The 22,916-nt window shown below is 41.3% G+C and overlaps 2 protein-coding genes across 4 annotated transcripts; one reads left to right on the plus strand and one right to left on the minus strand.

The window, feature by feature from the left end:
• Positions 1-7,322: 7,322 nt before the first annotated feature.
• Positions 7,323-19,665, plus strand: LOC311028350 (sodium/hydrogen exchanger 3-like). Of its 3 annotated transcripts, none has more exons than XM_084032845.1 (16): positions 7,323-7,971; positions 13,243-13,545; positions 14,431-14,591; positions 15,310-15,388; positions 15,473-15,650; positions 15,777-15,997; positions 16,098-16,300; positions 16,384-16,473; positions 16,604-16,674; positions 16,766-16,895; positions 16,987-17,123; positions 17,384-17,507; positions 17,951-18,124; positions 18,222-18,276; positions 18,360-18,527; positions 18,592-18,711. In XM_084032845.1, coding segments are annotated over exons 1-16 (2,499 nt in total). In that variant the 5' UTR covers positions 7,323-7,568; the 3' UTR covers positions 18,594-18,711. The 3 variants fall into 3 exon arrangements, with proteins under 3 accessions (XP_083888971.1, XP_083888969.1, XP_083888970.1); XM_084032843.1 differs by lacking the exon at positions 18,592-18,711 and adding an exon at positions 18,718-19,665 and having other exon boundaries at positions 7,349-7,971; positions 18,360-18,446; XM_084032844.1 differs by lacking the exons at positions 7,323-7,971; positions 18,592-18,711 and adding exons at positions 11,530-11,982; positions 18,718-19,665 and having other exon boundaries at positions 18,360-18,446.
• Positions 19,666-19,698: 33 nt separating this feature from the next.
• Positions 19,699-21,876, minus strand: olah (oleoyl-ACP hydrolase). The gene is made up of 6 exons (XM_084032848.1): positions 21,628-21,876; positions 21,330-21,468; positions 21,145-21,244; positions 20,624-20,793; positions 20,452-20,534; positions 19,699-20,218 (listed from the first exon to the last, which is right to left on the minus strand). Exons 1-6 carry the CDS (start codon positions 21,755-21,757, stop codon positions 20,076-20,078), a joined length of 765 nt encoding a protein of 254 aa, XP_083888974.1. The 5' UTR covers positions 21,758-21,876; the 3' UTR covers positions 19,699-20,075.
• Between the last annotated feature and the right edge of the window lie 1,040 nt (positions 21,877-22,916).

A 22,916-nucleotide genomic window follows, 5' to 3' on the forward strand; every position in this document is an offset into this window, starting at 1 on the left:
ATCCTCGTTGTCATAAATACAGAACAAACAGTTATGAGTATTAGAAATGTTGTGCATGTGCAGTATATACTGATGTGGATGTGGCGGTCTCTAGTGGCCATCAGAGGTTTTGCAACACTGAATGGGTCAGCTTTTCTACAGAGTGCCTCGACTTGGAAAAAAATACTTATTTTTGTAGACCTTGTTGTGATCAGATCCAGATATTATATTTAGAAAAAACAAACACTTTCAGTAAGTTGTAGTGGTGAATTTCCATCATCGGGATAATCATCACAACTGACTTGAAAAAGCTGTTAGCTGTCAGCAGGTTTGCTGCAGTTTGTACTATCAACACTATTAGCACCGTTCCAATTCCAACTGTAATTGTGATTTTCTGATATTTATTAAATGATAAATAGAAATATTCTGCAGATTATCATGAATGCGGTATATTTTTAATTTGATGTCCTAAAATTGGGATTTATTTTATTGTGGTCACCACATTTTCACTACTGCTTTAATGCTGATGATATCTCCCCATGTGAAGTCTGTATGCTGTAAAATAAATGGTCAGTTGAGGCGTTTCAGTCAGCTGCATAATGAGACGGAAATTACTTATTATGATCTCCTCTATTTGTTCTTTTATTTAATTGAACAACATCACAAGGGCAGGGTAATCTTATAATTCATGACTAATCGTATGAAATTTAAACTATCTCCGAACCTCCCAGTTGCAGGTGACTCATGTTTTCTGCAGCATACAGCAGTTAACTAATTTATTGAGTGTGGTGTTCATTGTTCATTGTAATTGTTTCACGTATGACACAGCATTCAAGTGTTGATTCAACACTGTGTGGAACGAACACTACTTTTGTTGATGTGTCTTGTAGACTAGCAGCTGTTCGAAAGTTGTGATACACTTTAGCACTTCTAGTGTACAGTAAATTCAGAAATAGTGACAGTGTACATATAAAAGGTCACCTCAGTGTCCTTCATCGGACTGATGTCCATGCAGGCTTCACTGCTATTATTTAACGTCCCCTCCTTTGCAATTTGATACCATAAACAGGGCTGGAGACTCAGTGGATATTCAGTGACTTTTCGTAAACAGCTACATTCAGCAGTAGGAAAAACACAGTCATGTTTGTCGTTGTTTCAGACAATATTAAGAACAATCAGTCAGATGTCAAGAATAATCCCTGTATTTTGATTTGTCCAATCCAAATATTAACATTGAAAACATCACAATCACCAGAATGAGGAAATGATATCCTTCTTCCTCGCTGGCGTTTTTTCCCAAATATGACTCAGCATTCTGTACCGTAAAACCTGATCACTTAACATGCACGTCACTTCACCCGATTATTAGTGAAGTACTGTATTCAGTCTGGGTCCCAAGATGTGTGTTTGATTGTGTTTCTACTGTGTGCACAGTTGTCCATGTAAACATACGATCAGTGAGCTGGGCTGGCTGTCAGTACTTCTAACGTATCGTCCAAAATAACCCAGTACCAAGTAACTTATTCAGTCAAACGATACCTACATTCGATCCCTTTCGTACCCGGATCTCAGGTTTTGCTGGCAGCCAATTGCCACATTCAAGCATTTGGAGTTGGCAGCACAGCCGCCAAGACGCCAGCAAAACCTTCCAAGTTATGGCGATAGATTCAAGTAAGTTGAATACAGTAAAATTGGTATCTAATGACATCGCTATGAGTACCAGTTGTACTCTGTTTTCTGCTAATTAGTGAATAGCATGCTAACCTTCAAAACTAAGATAGTAAATATTGTCAGCATAGACCTGCCTAACATGCATGTTGTCATTGGGATCATGTTAGCATAATGATGTTAGCATTTAGCTCAAAGCGTTAAACTTGGCTGTAGACTTTTTATCTTGATAAATTATTTGATCCATCATCAGATTTGTTGCTTACTTATTTATCTTAATACCAATATTTGCACAGCACTCAAATGGATGCTGAGTTATTGCATTTGGGAGAGCCAAATATTGTCTCCAAACTACTCATTTGGAGTGTTTGTGAGCATTAAAACAAAAGCGGAGTGATTTATTGTCAGACACAAGCCTGTAAAATCAATAAGGTATTGTGGAGTAAAAACACCAATCCAAATATTAACATTGAAAACATCACAATGACCAGAATGAGGAAATTATATCCTTCTTCCTCGTTGGCGTTTTTTCCCAAATATGACTCAGCATTCTGTACCGTAAAACCTGATCACTTAACATGCACGTCACTTCTCCCGATTATAAGTGACGTACTGTATTCAGTCTGGGTCCCAAGATGTGTGTTGGATTGTGTTTCTACTGTGTGCACAGTTGTCCATGTAAACATACGATCAGTGAGCTGGGCTGGCTGTCGGTACTTCTAACGTATCGACCAAAATAACCCAGTACCAAGTAACTTATTCAGTCAAACGATACCTACATTCGATCCCTTTCGTACCCGGATCTCAGGTTTTGCTGGCAGCCAATTGCCACATTCAAGCATGTGGAGTTGGCAGCACAGCCGCCAAGACGCCAGCAAAACCTTCCAAGTTATGGCGATACTACACACTTGTGGCGTCAGATAAAATCAAGTCAGTTGAATACAGTAATATCGGTATCTAATGACATCGCCATGAGTACTAGTTGTACTCTGTTTTCTGCTAATTCCTAAGTCCTTCCAAACTAAGATAGTAAACATTGTCAGCATAGACCTGCCTAACACGCATAGTCATTGCAATCATGTTAGCATGCTGATGTTAGCATTTAGCACAAAGCGCTAAAACTTGGCTGTGGACTTTTTATCTTGATAAATGATTTTATAATTGCACAGCACTCAAATGGATGCTGAGTTATTGCATTTGGGACTCAAGTAGATTCAATTGTCATGAAATCAAATCAAGGTCATTCTTTTAGTTGTACCACAAACCCACATGGCAGTCTGGTGCGAGTCTGATCTGGTTCCTGTTGATGTCTGACCTTAAAGGTCAAGTCACAAACATAGACCGCTGCCCTCGAAGAGACCCACATATTAACAGTGATCCAGGTGTCAGACCTATCTTAGGCCAGGGCAGCGATCGATGCTGACAGTTGACTTATTAACTATCAACAATGCTGCCGTGCAGACAGCTTCCCTGAAGTCCATGCTGGTGTCCTGGAAGAGAACACCAGCATGACACCATTTCCTACTTAAATTAATCATAACAGGGTGGGAGAGAGAGGTTAATGCTTTTTGCTCCTTTTGTTTGCCTTTTTTTTGTCCCTAATGTTCATATAGTGTTTGTTCTGTTGTAATGTAGTAAAAGTTAGACCATGTGATAAGGAGGAAGATGTGTGTGCTAATCCATGAGAAAATACCTGACCTTTCCTCATATGTTTCTAAATCTTTTAAAGGTGCTAAATATGAGATTGGGAGCGTTTCTCTTGTTCTCAACATGGGGACGGCTGAGCCGGCTGCTAACAGCTTGAGGTGCTAACAGTGCTAAAAATGGCAGCAGCGCTGACAGAGGTAACAATGTTTGTCTGAGGGGGAACTGGAGGTGTTGGGTGCTGCGACAACAATGTCTGTCGAGACGGCGTTATCAGCTGTAACCGCCCTATGGGAGCGGTGCAGAGTGCCGGCTCTGAGCTAGCTAGTGGGGCCCATTCACATGCTCACACATGCTCAGGTAAACATGGCAAAATATCTGTATATCTGCACTTCAGATCCAGATATGTGGGTTTGACATGTCTTACTAAACCAGGACATTTTAAGAGAATCACATTAAGCATTCAGTTCCTTCTTATTCAATACATAATATATGTTTCACGTTTCCTCATTGTTTGCCAATGAGATAATATTCGGGAGACAATATTTATTCAAACACTCTCTTTCCTGTAAATTTGTTCTTTGGAATTGAATAAAATACTTTTTCTTTTTTAGGAAAGGCCCTGATTGCACATCTCCTCAACGACCTTTATGCTCCGACTTATCCAGAATAAGAATGAATAAAGTATCCCGAGGTTGCCGCTAGGGATGCAAACAATTAATCGATTATCGATTAATTGTGGATAAGAAATTATCAACAGGGCTAGCTAGATACCGGTATTCTAGTGCGCTCAGCGATGAGCCAGAAAGCTAATGCTATGCTAGCAAGATTCAAAGTCAATAACTTTGCATACGGTTGACAAAGAGTAAAAATAATTTGACAATATGTTTAACAACAAGACCAGCTAGCTAACCAGTCATGTCATTGTCCCCAAATCAATAGCAAGATTTTCACAAACAAATGACCGGCCGTGTGAAACGTTACTGTGGCCGCAGCCTGAAGTACAGAGTTGAACAGCCAACGGGATGTGAGATTATTAGTGCTGTCAATCGATTAAAAAAAATGTACTAATTAATCGCACAATTTGCCGTGATTAATCGCAATTAATCGCTTTCTTTCTTCTTAAGAATAAAGTATGTTATAATGGATATTTAAATGTAAAATGATGGAATTTATGTAGAATAAACACAAAGGAAGTATTTAAATTCAAATATTATTGTTAAATAGCTTTTTTTTTTTAACTTTAAGCGCAGATTCTCTCATGTGAACTACAGATTTCCAAAGAAACCATCAAGAACATTTCAAAAGGTCCACAATAGAAGATGCAAATATGGAAAAAAGGAATTATCCTGCTGTGAAGTCAGAATGATAAATCCTTTTCACTCCATAACAATTCGGCTTAGTCCTCCTTTACATTCAGCCCGTTACGGAGACAGACCAGTCTGTTTACATTGTCAGAGGACAAAGCAGCACACGCCACATCTAGTGTTTCTCATGCAGACAAATTACCGGGATAATTTTTAAAAATCCTCGGCGATCGCTCACCACAATCCCTCCCCCCCCGCCCCGCTGACGCCGCAGCCTCAGCCAAAATCTTACGCTGAACTCGGTTATAAACTTATGGCTACGGCTTTGCGGCACAAGTCGTCATAGGTCATACATCAGCCGCCACGGGAAGTAAACAAAACAGAGCTGCGTTAATTTCGTTAAAAAGATTAACGCGTTACTTTGTCTTTTTGGTGGAGAGTACAAAGAGGGGGAGATGAGGATAGAGAGAGAGAAAAGGAGAGAGAACAAGATGAAACAGGTAAGAACATCAACAGGTAGTCAAGAAGGCCATAATAATAAGCATATTTTTGGCCACAGTAATTGCATTTGCCCATATTTATTTACTCAATCTTTCAAAACTGCTCCGTCCCACTGCACATTGACAGGTTATAATGAAGGCCTACATTTGCTGTATTTACCCCAGGAAGTGGCTAACTGGGCTTGTTTGCTTTATGTATTATGTATAATTATAAAGGTTTATAACTACTTCCTACAAAACGTTTGTTTGTATGTAAAGAGGGAGAGAGGAGGACGGAAAGAGGGCAAGAGCAGGATGGAGAGAGAGAAAGAGGAAAGACAGATGGTGTAAGACCTGGTAGAAGCAGGTGAGAAAAGGGCATTTATTGTTAACCACCTCACTAATTACCTATAAATAGAAAGTACATTATATTTAGTGCTTCTTTAAAGATTAAGTTCTTTTAAAGATGTTTTTTGACGTATGCATGCTTTTCGACTGAATAACTCATCAATAAGTACGACTGTTTAATTTTGTCAGGCCTTATACATATTAGTGGTAAAGACCTGAGACGGATAAAAACATTGTTCCACATCATCAGCCTCCTAATTCCTTGTCAGGAGCGGATGTCAGCCGCTTCCTGGGGGCTGAGCCCACCCAAAGGTCAGATCCTAGAATCGCCCCTGGTCAAAACCAAAACACCAAGGAAGGCTGAGAAATAGTCACCCACTTATATTAATAATAATAATAGTCATAATAAACTAATAGTATAGGCTCAGCAAGAAATTGTAAGAAACTGGTCACCAAATTGATGCATTAAGATGAAATTATTCAAAATATGATTAGCATTTTTCTCTATATCATAAGGAAGATAGCATTTGATGTTATGTATACAGTAGATGGAACCTATTCAGAGGGAAATTAAGCTTCTCAGAAGAATTTGCCTCTTATCAATTAATCGATCATCGCTCGATAAGATGAAACAACTATCGATTAATGAACTACTCCATAATTTGCATCCCTAGTTGCCGCCAATGAGATTGAGAGTCGATACGGATGTTTAAATATTAACTAAAGGGATTGTGCCCAACAGGGAGGCAAACTTTGATTAACGACTCGTGGAAAAGAAACGGCACGTCCAAACTAAGGTTCATTTGCAAGTCTTGTGTCACCTAAACACACATGCATAGTGGCAATGAAGGCTCAACACAGTCACTGTTGTGCAAGAGGAGGGGGGTGTCGGGGTGCTATTTTTCAATAAGGGAGACAAACGAGTCATGCAGCCTTCCTGACCTCGTATCATTTGATACTGACTGAAACTCTGAGTGACATAACTGGCAAGGTGGCTGGCAAGGATACACTGAGGGTTATGAGAGTCTGTGTTACTGTAAGAAGCCACCGGAGGCGATGTCAGTTTATCTAATTTCTTTTTTATACTTTATTTATCCTGGAAGGTTGCCAATGCCATGAAGTAAATTTCTTCTTCTGGTCAAGCTGCCGACAATCATTCCATTTAAAACTGACTTCAGAAGGCCATAAAATACATAAATATACAAGGTATTTCTCGAACAAAGTGAATATACACGTAATGTCAATTCAATTTTTTTATTTGCACTTTTAAACTGCATTTATACATAACTTCCTTCCTTTGCTGCTAGCCAAAATATAGAGAAATATATAGACATCCTGAATTTAAGTGCCTAATATGAGATAAGTTTCCAAAAAATGCTACATTTCCCATAATGCATAGCTTCTCTTCAGTAGACTCTCTGTGCCTGTTACTGTATATGCCTGTGTCTTTCAAACTCTCTGCAGTTTGTAACATAGTCTTCCTTTAAAAATGTGTGTAACATTCAAGGTGAGATAATCCTTGTTTGTCTAATAGATACTATTCTTCAGGTTGCTTCGTACCCCTAATGACACGTAAACTGAGTTTGATGTGTGATATCGGTGAGGTGCAGCTTTAATCTAGCAACATAAATACATTAATCATGGCCAACACCAAGAAAATAATGTTATAAGAAATTATTTGTTTTCAAATGGAGAAACAAACCATTAGATTAAACATAAAATAGGTAAAGCATAATACTCAAATACGTTTCTAAAATTAGGCTGTTTTGCAATAAATGTGTTACAAGAAGTTTGACATCATAGAACACTTGCTTATAAAACATTCACAGCCAATAAAGAAATGGCTCTTCTATTGAGTAAAGTGGTCAAACTAGCTGGTCTGGGTTCAGAGTGGGAGGAGACGGACAAGCATCAGAATGGGCTGAGCTTCACCTGCTGTAAAGAGCTGTACCCTCAGCAGAGAGGAGAGAGCCAAGAGGGGCCCACAAAGATGTGGACATAAGTGATAACGAGGTGAATGTGACCTGAGAGGGGAAGGAAGAGACACGGGGGAATGAAAGCGGAGGTTGACCTGAGCACTTGAGTCAACGAGTCCAAATAACTTCTGCAGAAACAGTTTGTGGAGTGATTTACCCCCAAAAACATGGCGACTACTTGGCGATTTGCTCTTTTTCTCTGCATGTTGCTGATGGTGTCCAGAAGTCCGAGTCTGGCCAGTGATGACGCAGGACACGACCCCGACACCACGGGACACGACACTAACGCAAACTCCAGCACCGGGCACGGGACGGACTCAGGGCACGGGACGGACTCGGGGCACGGGACGGACTCGGGCCACGGGACAGACTCGGGCCACGGGACGGACTCGGGCCACGGGACGGACTCGGGCCACGGGACGGACTCGGGGCACGGCGGTGAACATGATGTCGGTGGTCATAGAGCGGCACCCATCACCACTCTACCTATTGTTAGCTGGAAGTGGCACCATGTCACCACCCCGTACCTGGTGGCCCTGTGGATCCTGGTCAGCTGGCTCTGCAAAATTGGTGAGTAAATATGAATCAGAGGTACTTATATTAAGTTGTGATTAGTCATCGAGTGGAGAGTTTACATTTCCACTCACTCCAAGGTTTAGGGAGTACTACCAGGTCTGTAAAATATCTATCAGCTCATGGTACTGTCAGGCAGTTTTCATAGAAACTCTCATCTTATAAGTTTCCCTAATATGTCTGTGTTTCAAATTAAAATGCTTCGATTGGACTTTCACTTCTGCAATAATGAATTGGACTTACATGGGGGCCTAAAAGAGAGCTTGACCTCTGTTAAATGTCCCATCAGATGAACCCGAAGTCCTCGGACGGTCATTAGCATTTCATGTATACACAACAGACGCAATGGGTTGCGCCAATGTGGACAATGTAAATGAATGAGCCTAAAAGAGAGGTACGTGTGTGCGCATTTGTTTGTGTACGCGGCCGACCGCATAAATATGGGAGTGCGGTTGTCTGTATAGGATGCAGGAAATGACCGATGTTGATGACCAAACAATGAAATAAGACACAAATTGCTGACTAATTGTTAAGTATTTACAGTAGATGGGTCTTTGGCAGCTGAAGTGTTTCTCGACACTGCCTTTGGCTGAAATTGTTAGTTGTGTTTATGTATTGACAGTCACTCGAAAGAGAGATTTTTAGTAACAACAAAGAATATGATATATATATATATATAATATAAACACATTTGTGTTTTGAGTTTTTGTGGGAAAAAGTGCTTCCAAACGTTACAAGTTAGAGAGGTTAGATACTTACAAATGTAATGAATATAGTTTTGTTTGAATCTAAAGAGAAACTGATTTGCAAGCACAAGTTTTTAACAATTGTCTTCAATTAAAAAGATTGCAAAAGGCATCAGTCATCCCCACAGTTCCTTAAAGAGATTTTTGAGTTCACACTTGCAAAGGCTGCGTAGAAGGCAAACATTTGCACGGAGATTAGTGGACATCTCTGAAATGTTCCCACTAAGTCCACTAGTTCATATACGGATTAAACGTCCATGGCTGGAGAGATGATAGGACTCATAAATGATTGTTCTGCAGTGGGAAACCACGAGCACACACTTAACTTTACGCATGCTTAGAAATGTAACAGATGTTGTCGTTGGTTCGACACTTATCTGTCAAGGAACTGAACATATTTTCTCTCATAAAGTAATCTTGCATTAACTCAAACAAAGCGTGCACGCTATAAATGTTGACTTTATAATTACTCATCGTAGTTCAAAGGGCAGACAATTGATCAAAGCTGCTTAAAGTGTCGCTTCCTCTTTGCAGGTTTTCACTGCTCACTTTCTTTCATCGTCCTCACTGGAGTCACGTCTCCGTGCTTTGTGGAGGACGGTGGACAATAAATGCAGGTTTATGCATCTTTCACTGGTTGGAAACATTTCTGTGCAATCAAAATGGAATTATTCCAAATATCAGCAGTTTTATTTGTTTCTAAATTTTCAAACACTCATTCACTACTCCCTATGCATTATACAGGGGGTTCTAGTTAGAGGACTATGAAGAGGTCTATGAAGAGGACTATATAGAGGACTATATAGAGGTCTAGAAGACTATATAGTGAGCTCATCGGCAAAATGAAAAAACACTTTAGCACACTACTCGGGTCATTTTTTCTACACCTTTAATTACGTCACTGAATATTATGAGCTAATTTGTAGCGTATATGACTAGAACTTTTATTGTGAAAGGTAAGAATGAAAGGAACTGTATATATCCTGTCATCAATGAGGAGGCAATACGTGCATTTTTTTTCCAAATGATTATGCAAAGTACTTTGTGACAGTTTGTGTTGTGCTGCTCTACTCACAATCAATATATCAAACACAATGCATGATGGTATATGATGATCGGTTAGTGATCGTCACTACTTTTCAAGATGAATTCTGGGACACTGAGTCAACTATAACAGGTATAGTCATTCTCACTAAACATTGGGACAACAGTGAGTTATTTTGGACACAGCCTCAGTGTCTTTGACCTTTTCCCTCCCTCCTCATGAGGTTGATAATGTTGTAATTTGAGTGTATTTAACTGTTTTACTCATTTCACATTCCTCAAGCTTTTAAGCATCAGGTGAAATATAAAACATGACAGCACAATGTTGTTTTTGATGGGTCACAAATGACACATTTAATTGAGCGAAACGTCCTCCCTGTCTGAAAATAACCTCTACACGACCTCTTCTTCCACCGTGACGTTAGCCGACGTCTCTTCGTGGCGGCTGAAAGTGTTGCCACTTGAGAATGATTGAAAGTTTAAGTTAAAGCCCAGCTACTGTTCAGCAAGATGTATTAGGTCATTAGTTAATAAGGCTAACAGGGGACTTCATGCTCGACTGTGCAGCTAAAAGTTCTCCTACGGATGATTTACAGCATTTAGAGCACAGTAGAGACCAGTGGAGTACTTTTACTCAAGCAATGTACTTAAGTACTTTTCAGTATTTCCATTTCATGCAACTTTATACTTTTACTCCACTAAATATCATATTGTGTACTCTACACTATTGTATAGTTTCTATTTAGATAAAGTGTTTTCATCCCCTTCATGTCCACCGCTGTCAGAAACCAACACTAAACTCTTGTTTCCTGGTCCTCAAATGATGTGATAATATCATTTTATAATATAAATATATGTCCATATGAGCCACCTCGGATATCTCTCAGGAGAGACATGCTGGTTCACACCCGAGCCTGAGCGAGAGCTTTCATATCAGATCTTATCAATGAGGCTATTGTCCCTTGTGTTGCTCAAACAAGATGGGACACCTGGACAACAAAAATGACTAACAATGTCTTAGTAAACCGACTTCCCCACCCTGTGTGTGGCGCTCCACCCCGAGCCCACTGATTTATACATCTTTATGATGTAATGACTCACAAATGTACACTTTCATTTTGTAAAAAAGGCTCGGTGGGCACTGTAGTGTTTCAGCAAACGTTACTCAAGCAGCAGTAAATATAACTATTTTCAGACGCAGATTAGTACACATTTGGTGCTTTTAGTTCATGTATATACTGCACCGGGACAGTGGAGCTCTTGGACTTATCCTTTAAAAAATCAGTAAATAAAATGAATGTTCAGATCAGGCCTATTAAGTGAATCATGGGCCCATTATATCATAGTAGAAGTTTATTTGGGGACTGATAGAGGACAGCTTTCTCATCTCCCCTCGCGTCATGCAGATGGGAGTCTCTCACCAGGATTGATTAACGCCAGCGTGAATCATTACTCACCACGACGCTGTGACACCAAAACCTGTGGAAATGTTCCTTAACGCACTCTGGTAGCCTTTCACCATCGGACGACCTCTGCTCCATCACTTTACTCCCTCACTGCCAGACACACACACACACAGGACAACGTAGAGTCCATGTGGTCAGAGACCGGAAACACAAACAAAGTAAAGGCCGGTGAATGTTTCAAACGTGACTGAATAACTTCCTTGGACATCCGTTGCTCCTAAACACACACACACACACACAAACTTGGTCCTAGAGGAGATATATAAAAGGCTGAGTCCAGGGTTCTGCACACTTCTGTAGAAAGGTGCAGCAGTAGAGGGAAAGAGGAGTTAAAAGATAGTAAGCAAACGTAAAAAACCAGTGAGTAAGACCGAGGACGCACAGGCGCAGCAATAAAAAGGCGGGATAATCGGCGTGACACATTGTCCGACACATCACTCTGAGCTTGGTACGGACGGTTCACCTCCTTGGCCTCTCGGATACAGGACTTTTTTTTTTGATAATGCAGCGTTGGCTGTTGGGGTCAGTTCTACTGATCTGCCTCATCTCAGGGGTCACGGGGGTGAACGGGGACGCTGCGGGAACGCATGGAGGCTCCCATCCGAAGCCGGAGTCCCATTCCAACGGGAGTGGAACCGAACACGGCTCCAGCATCGTCACAGGGATACCCGTCGTGACCTATAAGTGGCACCATGTGGAGTCTCCTTATCTCATTGTATTATGGATATTGGTGGCTGGTTTGGGTAAATTAGGTATGTAACAAAAATGTGTTTTTTTTATATATTTATAACCATATTTATAACCAGTTACTACTGGTTTCTCATCTCATATCACCATCTAATGAGTTGGGAGAAGCGGTTAAGAGGCTGTTAGAGTTGTGTCATGCAGATTCCTGTCAAACAAGATCACGTTGAGCTGTTTTAAATACACCCAATGTTAAATAAATACGCCTGTCACAACCACTGGGAGACGCTTGAGACTCTGATGTGAGAATATGCTTTCATTATTTGTAAATCATTCTTAAATTTAAAAATAAAAAAAAATGTTTTATAAATGGAGGGAAGATATTTTTGAAAAAGTTTAAAATTAAGAGTTTCTTTTTGACGTTGATTGATTAAGCATCCATTCAATTTAAACATCCCCTCAGCTGATTTACTTGCATTTATTTTACTTTATTTTATGCTCATACAGGACCCAATCATTAATAATAATAAGATAAATTAGAGAAAATAAAAAATTGTACAAAGATATCTAATATTGTAACAAACAACAGTGTGATTTCCTGCAGCAGTGAACAGCCTGTTATCTACGTGGCATGTCGTTCGCCAGAGCAAGAGTTTCTTCTCTTTTTTTATGCATGTTTGTACTGTACTGGAAATTCAATGGATTATCAAGACCTTTATAGCCACCTCGCTGTTTTAATATTTGATCTGAATGAATACCATAAATCTTGAGGGCTGAAAGAAGTGAAAAAGACCACATTTAGACTTTATCCTCTACTTGCTCTCTTATCTGCACAAACGCAAACACAGAATTGAAATAAAAACAGACCTTCATCCAAAGTTTTCTTCATTTAATCTTCAACTATTCTTTTTATTAATTAACATTTTGAAATGGGTTTATTCTAGTGGTTCAGTGGGTTTGATGATTAAATAAACCCAAGCAGCACTTTATCAGGCCATTAAGTCAAGTAACCTTAAGCAGAAGTCTGTCTTTAGTTACGCAGAGAGATTTATAAACCTTCATACGCGCCACCATCCTGGTTAATCATACGCCGCGGACAAAAAGTGGCACTTTTCTCAGTCGAGTGCAACAGTTGATCATTTGCCAGTTTTGCAACCTGACAAAGGTTTTTGTTTTACGTGTCGCTGTGATGCAATGAGTTAGACCCGACCGAGACCAAACATTTGATACAGGCACCTGAGAATAAGTTGGTTATGATGAAGAAACCTCAGAATACACCATTTGTTCTGGATTCATTTCAAGAAAAAATCTCTCTCCTCTTCTCTCAGTCATCGAGGCCAACCACCATGTGACCAATGTGATCCCAGAGAGCGCCTTGCTCATCTGCTTCGGCTTCATCCTGGGGGGGATCATCTGGGGTGCGGACAAGGTGCAGACCTTCACGCTGACCCCGACGGTGTTCTTCTTCTACCTCTTGCCTCAAATCATCCTGGACGCGGGCTACTCCATGCCCAACAAGCTCTTCTTCAGCAACATGGGGGCCATCCTGGTCTACGCCGTCATTGGGACCTGCTGGAACGCCGCCACCTTGGGGCTGTCGCTGTGGGGGTGTCACAAGGGGGGAGCCATGGGTAAGAGACTTCCACTTCAGCAGGCGGCCAGCTACTTAAAATGTGGGATGTTCAGATTAAGGGACCTCAAACGCTTTAAGTCCCATTCGCACTTTGAGTATGAATGTTTATTTCTAAAAGGGGTGTAAGAAATGAAGGGGGTATTCAGAGTGAAAATATAAACTAAATATGTAACTGTCCTCTACAACAGGAAGTAAGTTATTGTACTTTGGCCCATGACTCGGACCATTTATTGGCAGAAATGGAATTTAATGTCCGTGACTATATTTTCCTTAGCCTATAATCACCTGAAACTAAGAATTGTTCAACTCAGAATGAGCCGTTTATATCTACATAGGGAGCCTTTTGCTTTTTTTACATAACCTGAAGGCCATGGTTGTAGACACGCTTGGAAAGGGAGGGGTTAGTGGAGGGGTAATGCGCAAGCCTTTTCTCTTACTTCCGCGGATGTGAAATTAAATCATCAGCACACTGCAGTATCTGCTGAATCAGCGTTAATGACTGATTATCTGGCATTGTGTTTTCCTTTGCTGTGACAAAGTGGGCGGATCGAGCATTTAAGTCGTTCAGTTTTCCTACGATAGTGGCATGCTAGTCAATTAGCCATCTTGCTAATTATCGGTGACAAAAGCTGGCTCCGTATACCGTATGTCACCCGGCTCCAGATCAGCCAATGGCAAAATTCAATTGCAATAGGTGGGTTTCAGCCAGTAGATGGCAGTCATCCTGGTCATCACACAATATGTAGAATGTCACCTGAATCCATGAACAACATGACTCAGCATCCAGATACGTTTGCTTTCAGCTGAAAACAGATGAAGTTCCTCTTTAAATAAAAGCCAGAGTTGGTGTTTAATCCCCTGCTCTGTGTGTGCGGTGCTGCAGGTGACCTGGACATCGGCCTGCTGCAGTATCTCCTCTTCGGTAGTCTGATCGCCGCCGTGGACCCCGTAGCCGTCATCGCGGTGTTTGAGCAAGTCCACGTCAACGAGGTCCTCTTCATCATGGTGTTTGGAGAGTCGCTGCTCAACGACGGCGTGACAGTGGTTCGTACGCTGCGTTTGTTCTTGACGTTACTTGAGAAGCAGAACAGTTTGCCCGAGACATCCGTCATTGGAAGGAACACTTCCAATGACGTTAAGTGTTAAGTATGCAAACACTGTGCTCTTCAAAGTGAGGACTGAGGTCTCGTCACCTCGCCTGAACTTTATTCCTCACTGCTCAATCAAACTGCTCTTTGAGGAGGTTTATGAAATGAGAAATATTCCTTGTATTCGTTATGACTCATTAAATTCCACTCTATTCGTTGGCGAGCGATGAAAGGAAAATGTCCACATCTTTCTAATGACTCTGGCCTCTCGAGAGCTTATTGAAAAGAGCATTGCACTGTTGAATGTCACTGCTTCAGTTTTGGGGATTTTAATGTGGTCATCGTCAAAAGCTGAATGAGCATCCGCACTTTAGTTGCAGGTGACCTGTCGTCTCTAAAATAGATAGACAGACAAGACGGTGTTTTGACCTCAAGAGAGCTTTCTCCCCTGTGTGTGGATGAACGAGCGTATACACACCTTTATTTATGTGACCAGTATTAACCTGTGAGGACAAATAATCATTGATATTCATGTGAGGATAATATGCCCGATTATTTAACTGCTAGGAGTGAAATAAACATGTTTTCTGGAATATGTGGAGGTCGATTAAAGAAGATATCGTACATAAGATGTCGATCAGTTCCATGATTATTATACCTCACTCTTCTCTTAGGTGCTCTTCAATGTTTTTGATGCCTTCGTGTCGCTGGGAGGAGCTAAAATAGACGCTGTGGAGATCATTAAGGGAATAAGTAAGGGGCGACATTTATTTACACGTTAACCTGGACCTGGTTCAGATTCTACACATTTATACACACGTCCTCTCTCTTCTCCAGTCTCCTTCTTCGTGGTAGCGTTCGGTGGGTCCCTCATGGGCTTTGTGTTCGGCCTGCTGATCTCCCTTGTGACCAGATGCACTAAAAACATCCAGATCATTGAGCCAGGCTTCGTCTTCGTCCTGGGATACCTCGCCTACCTGACAGCTGAGATGCTCTCGCTGTCGGCCATCCTCTCGTGAGTAATCCGGGGAAAACAGCACATTTGTTTTAATGTGTCCATTTTTATTAGATGTGTAGAGCCATTAACATGTTTTGTTTTTATTTATAAAATGTGTTTATTCCTCTGGTTTTTGTTCTGCAGGATCGTCTTCTGTGGCATGTGCTGCCAGAAGTACATCAATGCAAACATGGACGAGAGGTCCGTCACCACAGTCAGATACGTCATGAAGGTTTTAGCCAACGGATCGGAAACCATCATCTTCGTGTTCCTCGGCATCTCGGCCATCGATAAGACGATCTGGGTGTGGAACACGGGCTTCATCCTCCTCACGCTCCTCTTCGTCATTGTGTACAGATTCATCGGTGAGATTTGTCGTCCTGCGCTGTCTATGCTTTGAGTGCAAACGCTGTGTAGTGTCAGGGGTCACCAAACAGGCTGCGTTTGTGTGCACGTGTCCCACAGGGGTCTTTTTCCTCACCTGGGTCCTGAACAAGTTCAGGCTGGTCCCCGTGGAGTTTATAGATCAGGTGATTATGAGCTACGGTGGCCTGCGAGGGGCCGTGGCGTACGGCCTGGCTACCATGCTGGATGGGAACAAGATAAAGGAGAAGAATCTCATGGTCTGCACGACTCTCATCGTCGTCTACTTCACTGTCATTTTTCAGGTGACCACTTAATTTGATTGCTTTTATGTCATTTCTTACACAAAACACACAACAGCTTTCTTATGTGTCTCTTTCTGTTGCAGGGAATCACGATGAAACCTCTGGTCAACTGGCTGAAAGTAAAAAGAGCTGCAGTGACGGAGCTCACGCTCGTAGAAAAGTTACAGAACAGGGTAAAGCTCAAAATTAAACATAGACATTTGTTTTCTCTCTTATTATTCCTTAGCATTGAGCACTTTTGGGTATGGATGGTTGACAGCAAGAAGTACCAACTGTTACAGAATATCTGTTGTTGTTGCTTAGGTGTTTGATCACATGCTTGTTGCCATAGAAGATGTATCTGGACAAATAGGACACAACTACATGAGGGACAAGTACGTAAAGACGACTCAAATCCATTTATAATAGAGTATAAGTTAAACTGCTCTGACTGAAGCTCAAATTCTCCCTTCTCTCACTGTGAAGGTGGAATCACTTCGAGGAGAAGTGGATGTCGAGGATTTTGATGAAGCCGTCGGCGAGGAAGAACCGCGACTACCTCTTCAACGTCTTCCACCAGCTGAACCTCAAGGATGCTATGAGCTACGTGGATCAGGTGAGCGACAAATGCTGTGCATACGTTTTTCCACGTATGTCCAGGTGTGTTTGCAGTCGGTAAAGGAAGTCCTCTGGTCTGGTTGTTGCAGGGTGAACGCAGAGGCTCCCTGGAGTTTGTCCGCAATGAAACCGCGTTCGTCAACTTCAAGAAGAAGTTCGGCGACGAATTCCCTGAGGTCATGCCTGACATCATGTCAGACGATCATGGTGGGATGCCCTCTGGAAGGTGAGCAAACACCTTTTCATCTTTTTCACTCCACAACTACAAGAAAAGTCTTTCATTATTTTAATTTCAAATGAGATTATAAGAACTATTTAGAAGTAGAAAACTAGGGTTGATCTGCTATTTTGACCTGGTGAACATCAGCAGACATCAGCATTTTTCCTCACACTTGGAAACTCCAATCCTCCACCCTCTTTTCTATGAGCATCCTACATGAGTGCTGTGCTTTGAGTGTGACGAAGGCGTTTTATCCTCTGCTGTAGAAGAGAGCCGGTGCCGTCGGTGAGCCTGGAAATGCATGTGCAGCCCATGAACGGCATGAGGGAAACCGAGGACGTTAACACTCACCACCTGCTGCAGCAGCATCTGTACAAGGGCAGGAAACAGGTCAGCCTTCACAGTCGCAGAGAGAGAGATAATACATAAAATAAAAAAGATGGGCCAAAATGAATGCGGCAGAGGCCAAGACATCCTGATTTTTAGTCCTGACTGTGCCTCAATGCCACCTCCTCCATTTACCATAATACAACATGTTTCAATTGACGCCACCTGCTTCCTATGCGCTCACTTCTTCCAAACCCTACACTCTCAGTTTGTAATGCAAAATAACCCATTAGTGTTGTTTTCTTCAAACAAAAAGAAACTAGCGCTATGATTGTGCCCAATTTTAAAATGCAGCCTGAGTCTACTTGAACATTCATTTAGCTTCCTTTTCAAAGTCTTTGGATAAAGGTAAAATTCCCCTTTTTACTTTATTAAATGGTCTGAGCCTTTCTGGGTGAATAACGAGTTACATCTCTTTCCGTTTCTGTGTCTTGTATCGTGTCCAGCATCGGCACGGATACAGCCGGAGCCACTTCGATGTCAACAAAGATGAAAACGAGGTGCAGGAGATCTTCCAGAGGACTATGAGGAGTCGTTTAGAGTCCTTTAAGTCTACAAAGATGGGTGTTACTCCACCGAAGACGATTTCCAAGCACACAAAGAAAGACCAGCAGCAAAAGGTGATTTCTATTAGAGAATCTACCGTATAATGGAGTACGTGGAGTTTTATTTGAGAAGCTGGGTATTAAACTTCAAAACCTCTTCTACCACCTGCAGATGTCAAACGGAAAACCAACGGACAAGAGTAAAAGCTACTATTCTGGTGATGAAGGTCGGTACCTGTGATGCAGGTTTAACACTTACACGTGCCCGATGTGTTCCAAGTGCTTAATGAAAATCTCATTTGTTTTCTAGATTTTGAGTTCTCGGAGGTAGACAGCGCCGCTGGCTTTGAGGCGTCGGGCGGTTCATTTCCCAGGAGGGTCAACTACAGAGCAGGAGGTAAAATAAACCCACCATCTTGCCCACTTATCTTCAACCAGCTGGTGGCAGAGTGTACTCAGATCCTTTACTTAAGTAATTGTACCAATACAAGTCTAGAAATACTCCATTATATATAAAAGCCCTTTATTCAAAATCCTTCAAGGAGCAGTGTTGAATTCAACGCCATCTAGTGGTGAGGTAGCAGATTGCATCCACCTCAATTGCCCTCCTCTCACCCCTCCCTTTCCAAGCGTGTCCGAGAACTAACACATTTCTTTCCTCCGTCCAGCTGGAATTGAGAATCCAGCGTTCTTGCCGGACCTGGACCCCATGGACCCGATGCAGATCCCTCCGTGGCTGGCGGCGTCCGAGCTCGACAGCAGCATGGTGGCCCCTTCGCAGCGGGCCCAGGTGAGGCTGCCGTGGACGCCCAGCGACCTGCAGCGCCTGGCTCCTCTTCGCGTCAGCACTCGCTCCACCGACTCCTTCGCCCAGATGGACATTCCGGCGACGCTGCCGGCGGACAGCGAGCCTCCCATGCCGCCGACGTCGCCGCCGCCGACGTCGCCGCCGCCACCTCCCCCTCACAGAGACGGTAGCCACATGTAGCAGCATGCCACCCCTCCTCCGCCCCCCTTTGACCTAAGACACCTCACCTCAGACATTGCACCATCTACTCTCTAAATATTGACTAGCGAATGTTTTCCTTTCCGTGGCGTTGCTTAATCTCACTCCCGAGTCTCTACACCAAACATTCACAGTCCCACAACCTTTGTGCCCTTCTTCCCTTCAGCTTCCCTCGGGTCGCCGAAGCTGTGCGTAAAGCTGCACATTATTTACCAGCACACGTTGAACATTACTGTCTCCTCTGGTTCATAGCAAACCAGTCAAACATCGCAAATTAGTCCCAAATCTCTCATCTTATCCCTGAATGTGATGCAGAAACCGTTTTAAACAGTGTAGATATTTATGAATTGTGTTTGTTTATGAAGATGGTAAATTCAATTAGAGTGATGTGAAAATATCTCCAGCTCTATCATCTGATTATAAGTTTGTATATTTTGTTCGTTTGTCTCAGAGCAGCACTTGAGGTTGAATATTTAACCATTGTAAAGAACGTCACATGTATTATGATAAAGACAAACTGTATTTATTCACAAATGAATGTTGGTATTGTGTGTGGACATTTAAATCGGTTCAAATCTGGTTTTAGAAATTAAAAAGAAGAAAAAAATAAGTCTTTGTGGAGGGAAATGATTAGTCACTAAACGAATCCACAGCTACTTTATTGATTAATCATTGATTCATTCATGCATCAACTGCTTTTCTCTTTTTAAATATTATTATTGTATCTTGAATCTGCAGATGAAACTGAGCGTTAGCTAAATCTGGCACATTTAAATGCATCAAACGGATGGTTATTAATGTGTGATGTTTATGCTGGCCATGTGAACTAACTTATTGATCGATTAAAAAAAATAACCTTCAGATGAATCAATAATGACAATAATTGTTAAATGCCGACATAATATTAATATATCAACAACCAAGTATTGACACACTGTGTTATACTTCTGAGATATATCCACAATTAATTTCCATCACAAAGAAAAAGCGAATCTTTAGGATGTAAGACGATCATATTTATCATAAATAATCCATCTCTGATGTTTCCACTTGCTTTGTGATGTAGTCTAGTATCATTTTTTCATTTCCAGACTCCTTCAGGTAAAAATGAGCTCCATCGAGCATCCGGACGGTGAAATCTCCCGATGTGACGCTTTTCCAAGCTGTTGATGAAATAGAAATAATCAGAGGCTACAGCCCTGTACAAACATAATATTAATAATAATAATACACTTTATTCTGTAGCACTTTTCATAAAAACATATTTATATATATATTTAACACACTTGTATGGATACAAATAAGATTAAATACACAGAATGGTTAACATAATATAAAGTATTATCATGGTTTTTATGGTGAATAAAGCATCGCTGCAGGACAGGAGATGACTGACCTTGTAAGTCGTGAGGAATGTCCTCTTTTCCATCAAAACATGTGACGGGGCAGGAGAGGAGAGGAATGTCTGGCATGTTGCATCTGCAGAAAAGTCAGCAAATCCACTCACTGCAAGCATTCATTCGTCATCGCACGTTTTGAATGAACGGCTGATTAGAGTAACAAACCACCTGTAGTTCTCCACAACGTGCAGGTCGGCCTTCAGGGCGGGAAGGAAGAGCTTCAGGACTTCAGGGTTCGCCAGCAGCTCGGGCGGAGTCCCTCCGATCGAAGTCATCCACTTGAGGAAATCGTCATCAGATAACTCGCTTCTCTTCGGGGTTTTGAGACGCGTCTCTGACTAGAAGAGAAAAATCATTTAAATCAGGCAAATTTGCACTTTCATGAAGCAGGTTTAAGTTGTTTGGTCTCAAAGACAAATTTTCAGGGCATCATAAGGAAGATTATTCTCATTTTCATCCAGAGAAAATGTTGATGTGCACAACGTGATACTCCATTCCAGTTGATCACAAGCCTCTGCCTTTATGTTTCCTCTATCTGGAATCAGAACCACCTTGTCAGGATGTTAAATATAAACTGAAATCTGGACATTAAGTTCACTTAATGGAAGGAGTTTGCAGACTCCCTGCCTCCTTGGATACATCTATTGATCCTGGACGAACACAGCAAAATGTAATATAACTAAACTCACAAAAGGTGCTGAAGCACCAGACAGGAAGATGTGAAGTGGTTCGAGGTTGTGCTGTCTCTTCAGAGCATCTGCCACGGCGAAAGTGGTGAAGGCACCAAAACTATAAAAAAAAACAGAGAACAGAAGTTGTAAAGCAGGACAGATATGATGTTACTGATTAAAAAAAAACCCTATTACTATCAAACCTGTGTCCAAACAGAGCAAACGGCTTCTCTTTCAGCATCGGCAACAACACGCTGATAACCTCGTCCACAATCTGCTTCATGTCCTCAAAGAACGGCTCTTTGGCTCGACTCTCCCTGCCGGGAAGCTTGACAGCAAACACTGAAAGTGACATAAAAAAAAGGGAAAATAATCATATTATTCATATTGTTTCACAGTACAAGGACATGTTTTGAAGTTCCTTTTTCAACTGCTTTTATTAGGCCCAGTCCTACATTAAGATGTGAATACAGAGCAAACATTAGATTAACAGTGTATTACCTTCTATGGAGCCGTTGAGGACATTCCCCCAGCGTGCATAGTGGATGGACCCTCCACCTGCCCAGGGGAAGCAGATCAGCCTGGCCACAGCATCTGGGCTCTTCCTGAAACAGTTGATCACCTTCTCCATGCTGTGTGTGCTCCTACATGTAGGGGTAATTATAAGAACGTTAAGTCACACTCAGGCGTTGCTGGCAGCTTCATCAACTTGTCCCAGGAAAACAGTTCCTCATGCTGGAGTGAAACATTTCCTGGTTGTATTCTTCTATGGTTCATCTGTGGGGCAGTTTCTAATAAAAATGTATCTATGGACTCTGGGGACATCTACAGTGTGGAGGGTGTATATCCACTATCATTTATTATTTTGACATATTTTACATAGAAAAAATGTCTTATGATACATGCATGGGTGAGAAATTATTTTAAAAACAACTGCATTATCTGAAATGCAATCAGTTATTTCCAAACATGACGTAGGTGAGGGAAAAAAAGTTTCTCGGAAGTGACGTTGTTTTCTACAGTTGGTATTTCCTGACGGATTTCCCTCGGTGGCGGAGGAGGGCGCAACTGCCTCGTCAAGATAGACGAAATTAACCAGGGCAATACCGGAAATCCTACAATCGTCCCCGTCAAATTCTCATCTCACTGCTAGAGGGGTGTTATTGGAATGTATTGTAGCAATTAAAATCCCTAAATGAAGTAATATTAACAATATAAGTGTGTAAAAAAATACTTAATTTCAAATAAATAAGTGTTAAAAGTGTTTTTCGAGTCATCAGAAGCAGGCAATCACCCGAAACATTGAACTAAAGTATAAAAAGTATTATTGTGCAGCTTGGCCCTTTGACATAATTGTACATCTATCTATTATTTATGTTATATTATTTTATTGTTATGATGTAAGCAGTGCATTTGGTCAACGTGGAGATAATTTTCATGATTTTAGACGCTATGACTTATTTTTGTCTGGTACCCAATCAAGAAATAGAGAGCAGAAATACATATATTTGCTGCAGGAAAATTGGATTTCTTATCTTTTACTTTCATTACGGTCTTTAAAAAATATTAAATTAATAACAAAAACCAAGTCTTTGCTTAAACTGACCACAGATCTGAAAGTTAATTAAGTAATTTTAATGGTCAACATTTTACAAACTTACGCTTCGTGTTTAAAATCTTAATTATAGATGTCAGAGATGATCCCATTGTGTCTATGCCAATTAAGAAGTGGAACAGTCCAGCAAGGCTGCATCAAGTGGAAATAACTAATAATAATTTAGAAACATTAT

The sequence above is a fragment of the Eutrigla gurnardus genome (assembly GCF_963514095.1).
Source record: "Eutrigla gurnardus genome assembly, chromosome: 17".
Taxonomy (NCBI): Eukaryota; Metazoa; Chordata; class Actinopteri; order Perciformes; family Triglidae; genus Eutrigla; species Eutrigla gurnardus.